General features: G+C 36.3%; 1 protein-coding gene across 7 annotated transcripts in view; it reads right to left on the reverse strand.

Moving 5' to 3' along the window:
• Positions 1-251: 251 nt before the first annotated feature.
• The window catches only part of LOC110024995 (cytosolic purine 5'-nucleotidase), a 139,522-nt gene continuing 129,132 nt past the window's right edge, over positions 252-10,641 (reverse strand). For 4 of the 7 annotated variants that reach the window (XM_020725221.1, XM_020725222.1, XM_020725220.1 and 1 more), the window contains 3 exons: positions 1,351-1,410; positions 1,190-1,252; positions 252-864 (listed from right to left, as the gene is read on the reverse strand). In XM_020725221.1, the coding sequence (XP_020580880.1) occupies positions 742-864; positions 1,190-1,252; positions 1,351-1,410 (246 nt within the window). In that variant the 3' untranslated portion in view covers positions 252-741. Of the gene's footprint in view, positions 865-1,189; positions 1,253-1,350; positions 1,411-10,641 lie in introns of those variants that run through there. The other 3 variants (XM_020725219.1, XM_020725223.1, XM_020725224.1) reach the window with 3 other exon arrangements.

A 10,641-nucleotide genomic window follows, 5' to 3' on the forward strand; every position in this document is an offset into this window, starting at 1 on the left:
AACAGGTCACGTCTTGCGGCACACACGGACACACGCACACATGCCTAGATGACCCAAAGTGCTCAGCTAATTACAAAAAAAAAATAATGGCAATTACATACACACCACCCAATTTCTAGGTATTTACATATGTAGCACCTAAACTTTCCTTTTTTACAATTATGCAACTTAAATCTTTTATATCACATAAAAAATACTAGTAGTAGTGAGATACACATTTTAAATATATTGCAAGGTGCCATAAATGTAAAAATTAAAATATCGGTGTTAGATATGTACATACAAAGGAATTAAGTGGCCTGCATGTAAATCATTCAAGAATACCACAATCAGCTACTGACAGAACAAGAGCTCTTACACATCTAATTTGGACGAGTGCCACTTTCTTGTCAAGTATTTAATAGTGTCAGCAAGCTGAAATTACAATTCAAACACATAATGCCTATTTAATTGGGACCTAATAGGCATGAGAAGCAGGTTTTCATTTTTTTTAATATATATTTGAATGTTTACATTTGAAAAGAACAGAGAATAAGGTGAAGCTGCTTCTATACACTTGAAAAGTAGGAAAAAAAGAGCACACTTGATAATATCTCTTCTTCAGCAACCTCTAGTCTCCATGAACTGCAATCAATGAACCTTTTTTTTTTACACACACCCAAATGCACGCATCCCGCATATGCAAGACCTTCAATGCCGGGCCTATAACCTAAAGTGGCTTGTATAAAACCAATAAAGCTTTTAATCTTCAAGGATATCAAATTCATGAGGCATGAAATCTTCAGTAGGCCTGTAGTATTTTTCAGGGGAATACAAGCCCAAGTTTGTCACTTGGCTCGTATACAAACAAGCAAACCTATCAACCTGCACACATATATATAGTTTTAAAATAGTCTCCTGACTATTTACATCAGGATTTTATTCCCAAAGTATATGAAAGTGCTAAATTAATTCCTAGACTGCTTTAATTGGAGCCAAAATGATTCTCAGTAAGGACTATTTCAACTAATATTAAGAGTTTGGAAATTAAATTGACACTTTTATAAATTCAGGGAATAAAGTTGTCCCTGCATGAGTGAGGGGACTATTTTGATACACACACACACACACACACACACACACACACATATATATAGATACATACATAGAGAGAGAGAGAAAGAGTTCACATAATATCATTAGTAATAACCTGATGAGCAAATCGGGAGTTCTGGTAGCCTGTCTTCATGAGCTGTCCCCAAACCTGATGAAACTGAATGGGGATAAATAGGTTTATTACTGAGACTGAAATATTAGCTCTACAGGAGTTGATGGACTATAGCAGAGCTAGCAAGAACAAGCTGTGCTTACGTTCTGGTGACGTTCTCTCTGGACATTTTGATGTTGATGCCTTACGCGATCCCTTTCTGACTGAAATTCATAAACATAGAAAGAAGTTTATGTAAAAAGATGATTACATCATGCACCGAAAGTAGAAGCATGAACTACCTGTAAAAACATGCAGTTATATTTTAGTTTGAGAATAGTTCGATCGCCAAATTTGATTGTATAATTGTCATTTTCTGACTTTATATTATATTCAAGAATTTAACACATAGGGAGTAGCAAGTGTGCATGTATTCTCCTTATTCTAGTGCACAATACTTATTTTAGCTTGCATAATTTTCAGAATGGACCTCCACATATAATTCCCGAGATGAACAAGCATCGATAATGAATGCCAAACGAGACAATATAAAAATTAAAATTAGGATGATGCAGTTGCCATCAAAGGTGTTCAAACGTCATCGAACAGAAAATGAGCCACATCGTCTCTTCTAGAGTATCAAGAATTCTTTAGGAATGTCACTTGCGAACATGAAGGTCATCCAATGTGGTGACATGCAAAATGGAATTGGATTGCTTCAAATGCATGTCATTGTCAAAATTTCCCAAGGAGGGACCTCCAATAACCAAAAAGAGCAAGCATGAAAATGACGAGATTCAAACCCAATGTTGCACATGCAAGTGAATTTGCCCCGACCATCGCCAAAATTGTCCAAATGAGATCCGTTCACAAAATGGACTGCACAAGCTTTAAGAACATAAGATCAAAAAGAAAATACATTCATATTGCTCGTGTGTGTGTGTGTTGACGCGGGGCTTCTATGGGGCTGAACCAGTTCCAAGAGAGGAGCAGGGCCAGCCGGTCCATGTTTATAGGCTAGGGTTGCCACCCAAGGGGAGGGGTCTCCCTCTCCTAGTTATCTACCATATATATGTATTTTCCTTGTGTCACCGTTCAATTCTGCTTGAGATTTTTACGCTGTGTATTCTGGTGCGAATTTTTTCGTTCTATTTTTTGCTTCGTCGTCGATCGTTCTATTTTAAATATACGCACCAACTAGTATTAGAACCCCTTGGTTCAAATATGAGAAAAGACGATGACAATAGATTGATTACTGGAGAATGCAGATAGATGACTACCTTAATGGAAATAAACTTCATCTTCCGTTATTGGGGAAAATATCAGCAAGAATGAAATTTGTTGAATTGAAAAGTTCTAGGGGTTATTCGATTGACTCTATCGAAGTTCGTTGCACACAACGTAGACAATGAAATGACGACTGCAGATCTCATGACAGCCCTGTCAGATATATATGAAAAGCCATAGACGAATAACAAAGTATATCTGATGAAAAAATTTTCATTCAATTTGAAGGTGGCAGAATGTACGTCTGTTGTACAACACTTAAATGATTTCAATACTATCAAAAATCAATTATCGTTTGTGAAAATTGAATTTGATGATGAGATACGGGCACTGATCTTGTTGTCTTCATTGCCAAATAGTTAGGAAACTATGAGTATGACTGTCAGTAACTCTACAAGTAAATCTAAATTGAAATATGATGATATTCGTGATTTGATTTTAACTGAAGAGGTGCGCATGAAAGATTTTGGCAAGACCACAGGTTCAAGTTTAGCATTAAATGTTGATTCCAGAGGAATATCACAAGACAAGAACTCAAACAGAGGAGAATCAAAATCAAAGCACAGAAGTAGGAGCAAGTCAAGGTCTGGTAAACAAGTAACTTACTGGAATTGTGACAAAACTAACCACATAAAGAGGAATTGCAGATATCCCAAGAAGACAAAAAATGACAGCGCAAATGTGGTAACTGAAGAAGCACAAGATGCACTACTACTGACAGTTCATAGGTCTGACCTTTTGAAGAGTCTACTTGTTCTTGTTTGGAAGTGCAATATCAATATCTCTTGGGATATTGGAGTTCCTTTGCGAAAAAGCTGGTCACAAGGAGTCTAACCTCATGAATACAATAAAGTACAAAAATTCAGCCACGAGGACTGACTGTCAAGCTATGGTTGGCCATGCAGTTGACCTTGAACTCAATTGGACAGTAAAGAAATTCATTGAAAGTCATAACCATCCCTTGACTGAATGTGGTAATAAGCATTTTCTTCGTTCCAGTAGAAAGATAACTGACTTAAATGCAAATGTCCTAAAATCAATGACATGATCAGGGATCAGAGTAACGAATGCATATAACTTCGTTGCTACGGAGGCTCAGGGAGTGGAGAATTTGGAATGCACGAAGAGGGATGCGTTCAATTTCATTAAAAGTGAAAGAAGAGAAAAAAATTGAACAAGGAGATGTCAATTCTCTAATACAATTGTTCATGGGGAGGCAAACCGACGATAACATTTTTGCATGAGATTTCCAAACTGATGATTATGGTAGATTAACAAGTTTTTTTTGTGTGATAGGTTATCCAGACTGGATTATGACTGTTTTAGGGATGTAATCATTTTTTATACAAACTACAGATTAAATAAGTATAACTTATGCTGTGCTCTCTTTGTGGGAGTTAACCACCATTAGCAAAACGTCCTGTTTGGGGTTGGCTTCTTGTCCGAGGAAAGTATTGATTCTTTCAGATGGTTATTCAGAGCTTTTATAAGAATAATGAGAGACAAACATCTATTAAGTATTTTCACTTATCAGGACCAAACAATGACAATGGCTATTGAAAAATGTCTCCCACAAACACAACATTAGATCATATCAATGACATATCTACAAAAAATTACTTCAAAAGTGTATTGTGGAGTTTCTATTAAGAGCGTTACCGGCCTTTTTTATAAATGCATGAGTAAATGCGAGTCGAAGGAGTTCGAAGAAACTTGGTCCTTAATGATGTTAGTGGGTGACCTATACAATAACGCGTGGTTGCATGAGATGTACAAAATCAGACACAAATGGTTCACTGCATTCAATAAAAAAATATTTGGAATGAGAATTCTATCGGCTCAAAGAAGTGAGTCAACAAATAATATATGTCATGATGTTTCAAAGCCGACAAACTCGCTGACAGATTGGTTTATCGGCTTTGAAAATATATTGAAATCATAACGCAAGAACGAGAATGACGAAGATTTCAAATGCAACCAATCTATCACTACGCTGATGGTTAGAGTCAATTGAGTTTTGAGGCAAGCTTCCTCATTTTATATGAGGAAGCTTTACTCAATGTTCGAGCAAGAGCTGCTTAGTGGGTTATGTGGACTCACACTTAAATTCTCCGCAGATAGTGAGTCCAAATATTATATACGCAAATTAGATAATGATGACACATCCAAGACATTGGTTGTGAATTTTGGCAGCGTTAACTCCGATGTCTCTTGTAGTTGCAGGATGTTTGAAATGAAAGGGTTGTGTTCGCACGCACTACATGTTCTTAATGTGGTTAAAATAAATATCATTTCTGAACAATATTTGTTATTGAGATGGTCTAATCATGCAAAGAGAGGCATCTATAACAGGTTTGAATACAAACATCTAAGGGAGTCCCAAATGATGGCTATTTCTTCAAGTCGTCTCCTATTCCGTTCACAATCTCAGAAATTTACGTATCAACTAATCAATAAAGCACAAAGAGACGAATTTACCAATAGATGCTATGAGAAACATTTAAAAAGCTATCTATAGATATTTACGAAGCAAAAGCTGGAAAAACAACTATTGTTAGGAGAAAACAAAGAAGAAAAAACAATCAAATATAAAATGTAATGTGGCCAAAAGTTGTTTCTACTTCTAGGCCGAAAAAATATTGGGAGAAAAATAAGAGATCCAAAAGTATATTTCTCTACATTAAATGAACTGCTTCAATCTAAGTTTTATTTCCCTTTTCTAAACATAAGCTCTGCTTACAGGAAAAGATCTTAAAGAATCAACAAGACGAGAACCTGCTATTCCATCCGATCCAATTATGCCTAACAGTCTAAGTCAGGTATAAAAATGAAATCCAACATGTTTTTCATTAGAGAATTTTTAAATATGTTTTTCTTAAAAGTGTTTTCTTTACAACATGACAAGAATTTTTTTCATCGCAAAGATCATCTCAAACATTCACCAAACTATTGATGGATTCCATAACTCATCTTTGATGTATTACAAATCAATGTATTTGTGTTACAACTTCGATAATTATGGTGTTGTTTATGTTACTAATGTAATACGTTGGTTATAATGTTGTTCATGTTACAGAATTAATATTTATGCAAATACATGTGAAAATCAGTCCAATAACACATTAATAACACATACCTTCCGATAACAGTCCAATAACACATCGATAACAACTTAGTAACACAAAAAAAATATTGAAAATAACACTACTACCGATACCGCACCACAATTAAGCCGGCGTAACGTAGTCCGGATATTCTTTCCGCGTGACTTTCCTCCTCAGCTGCATTACTTTCCGCGTTGGGAATATTCTCCCTGCATTACTTATTTTGCGGCTGCAGTATTCTACCTTCCCGGTGCATTATTTTCACATTTTTCTGCGTCATTAATATAATCGGCGCGATTAAATCGTGCGTAACGTGATCCGAATATTCTGCCTACGTTATTTCGCATTCTCACTGTGTTATTTAGGCATTATACTACGTTATTTATCATTACCGTTGCGTTATTTCCCATTCCAGCTGTATTATTTATCTTTTTAACCAGTATAAGACGCGCGTAACGTGCTTAGAATATTCTCTAAGCGTTATTTTGGCTTCCCCGTGCGTTATTTAGCCATTCAATTGCGTTATTATGCCTTCCCTAATACGTTATTTAGTCATTCAACTGATACATATCACGCGTAACGAGATCTAAATATTCTGCCTACGTTATTCCGCCTTCTTACTGCGTTACTTATTTATCATTACCGTTGCATTATTTCCATTCCAGCTGCATTATTTATCATTTCAACGAGTATAAGCGCGTAACGTGCTTAGAATATTCTCTAAGCATTATTTTGGCTTACCCATGCATTATTTAGCCATTCAATTGTGTTATTATGCATTCCTTAATGCGTTATTTAGTCATTCAACTGGTACATATCGCGTGTAACGTGATCTGAATATTCTGCCTGCGTTATTCTGCCTTCCCACTGCATTACTTAGGCATTCTACTGTGTTATTTATCATTACCGCTGCGTTATTTTCCATTCCAACTGCATTATTTAGTCATAAATATATGCATATAAATAAAAATCACAGATTATGCATATAAATATATATTACTCTATAAGAAAATTATTATCATAAAATATTCATTGCTGAGTCAGAATATCAACAGTATAACTCATACTCTAGACATTATAACTTTTACTCTAAACATTATTCCTATTACTATATACAAAGCAGGGTTCAACAAACATGTCTTCAACAAAATTAAAAAGCACAGTTCAACATCAGATGTAATCTCCTTCAGGCGAATATTTAAGATGTTTGGAGAGCCCACATGCAAATCGCATATGCGAACTGCGCCCTAAATTGTATTATAAGATCTTGCCAATTTGAGTGTTATTTCCATTCGATTGTACCAACTTGTACTAAGGCTTCCATATACTTACATACAAACATGCCGCAGTTGTGGTTGTTACTTTGGGTTGGAACATTTCGAGGACATGACATTTGCTATTTTTTTATGTTGGTCCGAAATACTCCTTCAGTATCATTGGAAAAATGTTTGATTTGTAAAGGTAGTCAAGGAGTGAACAATATATAAAATATTAATACTATTATTTACAATAAAAAATACTGAATTCCATATGTACATCGTGTCAAATGGACTTACAAGTTCTACAACAACCGCTTTATGCATCGGGTTAGACAGTGAGTCATATATTTTCCATTTTTTTCCTCCAACTTCCCTACTAACAAAATCCAATGCTGACGATCAGTTATAAGAAATAAAATGAGGTCATTATCTTTAATTGCTTCCTTTGTAATGCCCTCAGTTAATCCTGCCGTAGAAGATTTTATCGTCTTTAACATCTTCAAAAAAAGAAAAAACAGTAAGTACCATAAAAGAAAATCGAATAAATTAAACATTTAAAATTACTATATACAGTGGGGACACATATATGTATTTTTTGTACATTTCAGGTGACCATTTTCTTCTTTCAGCCAACATAGCGGCAACCATATCTACATGTTCATTCCCAAACCACCGATTCATTAATATATACTCAAGTGCACCACGGTCCATTACGACTGTCTCCCTGCTTAGGATGATATCATGTCTGCATCGTTAATAGAGAATGTTTGTTACAATCTAACATTAGATGAAATAGTAAAATTTTTGTTACAATCTAACAAAGAATGTTTACTTACACCCCAGGGTAGCTGGCAATGCATCTATCTATTACATCCTGCATTTCAAGTGGAAGCACTGATCTAGCAGGATAATTGAGTGGAAGTGTTGGACCCGCAACACGAGGCTACAACAGAATTGAAGACCCTTAACATATCAATGTATTTTCAATATATGATTAAGTGCAACCATAAATAATTACTAGTACCACTATAGAGTACGCATATGGATTGGAGCTCTGGCTCGGGACATCTGTCTCCTCTTGATTGAGATTTTCTTTATCATCAATAGATATTAGTGAATCTCTTGTCATTCCGGTGGAGCTATCTGGACTATGTACATCTTCTCCTTCTGCTGGCTCTCCAACTGGACTATGTACATATTCTCCTACTATTGGCTCTTCAACTGGACTGTACATCTTCTCCTACAGCTGAAGTGCTAGAGGGATCTAGATGGGACGACACGAGAAAAGCCAGCAAAAAAAATATAATTTTTCCCTAAACATAAAAAATAATGACATATTAGAAGATAGGATGTGAATAGAAATAACTGTTTACTATATGAGCTAGCGATTCTAGAACACCCTTCACTGATCGTTCAACCTCTTCCGGATCTTCCTCAAATGTCGCATTGCCCGTTATTCTTTCCAGAGACTCTCTTATTGTATCATCTCGATCTTCAGTTTGTACAGTTATATTGTCTTGATGTGGCTCAGCAAAAACAATTATTTTCTTTCTTCTCTTTAGTTGGTATGTGAACTCGGGTGAACCGACTACCCTCCTTCTCTGGTGGACTTAACACTTCGAGCAAAGGATCTATGTGTTCCCGTTGTTTGTACATCAACTTCCTTATCTGCTTTGGTTCTTTGCATTCTTTCAACCATAGCAGTTAAGTTCTGTAATGACTCCCCAACATAAGCCATTTGTTGACTCATTGTGTTCATGATTTTCTGTAATATAAGAGTAAACTTTTCTTGACCTTTCAATAGGTCGATTATTATTCCGAATTCTTTATTAGTTGTTGTATACACCTCTTTCGGGGTGATCTCGTTGGAAAAAATTGGCCCCACACTATGGGATAATGGTGAAGATGGTCCGACAACTGTTTCTAGATGTGAGACAACCCTGGCAAGGCTAGGTAGTCCCTCTTCCGAGTTGGACAGTAAGTGTTGCTCATTCTCTTGCAAATCGATGAAGGAATCATTAACCTGCAGCACCATAAAAAATGCCCATAATGAATTCAAAATAGCAATGAAATGAATGACTAAGTTAAACATACAAATTTTTCATGAAGTAAATGTTTCACCTTTGCACGACCAAGATTTTTGAATGCCCCATGAATCTCTACTGCTGTCGAATTATGATTTGTTGGCCACCTTAGCATGCGAGGCCGACCTCCGGAACATGAGGAGCAAATACAGAGGTGTGCTCGTAAAACCATAGCTGCGGATGTCTCATTCTCATATCAGAAAGAGGAATGAGGAATGTAAGAATAGATAAAACTACATATGAATGAATATTATTTTTTGTAAACAACATAATACTTACAGTTAAAATAAAAACAAAACCCTGGATGTATCCCAACGACTGATTTCATCTTAATTTGGCAGCGACGATGATAACTCGATCGATGATGAAGTCACAAATTACAGCGAGTCAGTTATAAGTATGTCGTTCAGTGTCATTTCACACATAAGTAACGCCTAAAAGCAAAGCCATAAACCACATATACAACTTTAATACACCAGATGAATAAAACATACGTATTATTAACCAGAATAACACACAATAACACACACAATAACACAACACACAATAACACAACAATAACACAACAATAACACCAGTGAGATCTATCTGTGTTATTCAATTATTAATGGGCTTAAACACATCAATTATTAATGAGTTTAAACACATTTAAATACATCAGTAACACCCAAATATCACTGTTATAACACCGAAAGAACACCACTTGAGCAACATATCAATAAGACAAAGAAAACACAACAGTCACAAGGCTATAACCCAGAGATATCACATCTATAACACATCAATCACAAATGGATAACACAATAGTAATACAATCCAGTAAAAAATGAACCCTAACTCAACAATAACACAAGGGATAGTCAGCAATAACACAAGGGATACAATACCTCGATGACTTTAGAGCACTCCTTTTTTCTTCGGCTCGCTTGCAACCCTTACCCTTCATTTTTTGCAAATATCAAACCCTAAACCTCGAAACTTCAAACGAAGAAATGGCTTTCCTGCTCTGCTGCGAACAATGGCCACCGTCTTTCGAGCGAACAATGACAATCCTTTGGAAACCCTAGCTCCGAAATCTAAGAGACGAAACATCGAAACGGGGAAGCTCTGCTCTCGAAACGGCGCTCTTTCGACTTTTCGCGCTCCTTTTTAACACAAAAGTGTTTTCGTAACATTCTTGGGTTAGTCGGGCCGGGCCGCGAACGTTTTTTTTAAACCGGAATTTCGTATTGGCCCACCATGCCACATGTCACAATATTATTCGCCTCTGAATGGTCCTCTACATTAAGACTCCTGACCAAATACGAGCTCCATATGTTGAGAAAATAAGGGTGAAGAAAAACTAGAACGACACAAATCCAGAAGAACACAAAGATTTAACGAGGTTCGGCAAAGATGCCTACGTCCTCGGGAGCAGAGCGGCGAGTTCCTTTTAATAATCAGAAAAGGGTTTACAGAATTCAGGGATACAACTCTCTCTCAAAGACCTAAGATTACAAATAGGTTTATTTATAATCTTAGAATAAGCCCTGCAGTACAATATGTAATTCTCAAATTACCACTGTATCGTATAGCCCCAACCCATATAACGTAACTTCCCAATTTGGACAGATTCTTTCGCTCCGCTTCGTTCCAGCGTCTGTCCCTATATGGTATATGAGCCATACCATAACAAATCTCCACCTTGGCGAATATCCAGCCCCTTAGGAGAAAAGATACCT

The sequence above is a fragment of the Phalaenopsis equestris genome, unplaced genomic scaffold, assembly GCF_001263595.1.
Source record: "Phalaenopsis equestris unplaced genomic scaffold, ASM126359v1 Scaffold000287, whole genome shotgun sequence".
NCBI lineage: Eukaryota > Viridiplantae > Streptophyta > Magnoliopsida > Asparagales > Orchidaceae > Phalaenopsis > Phalaenopsis equestris.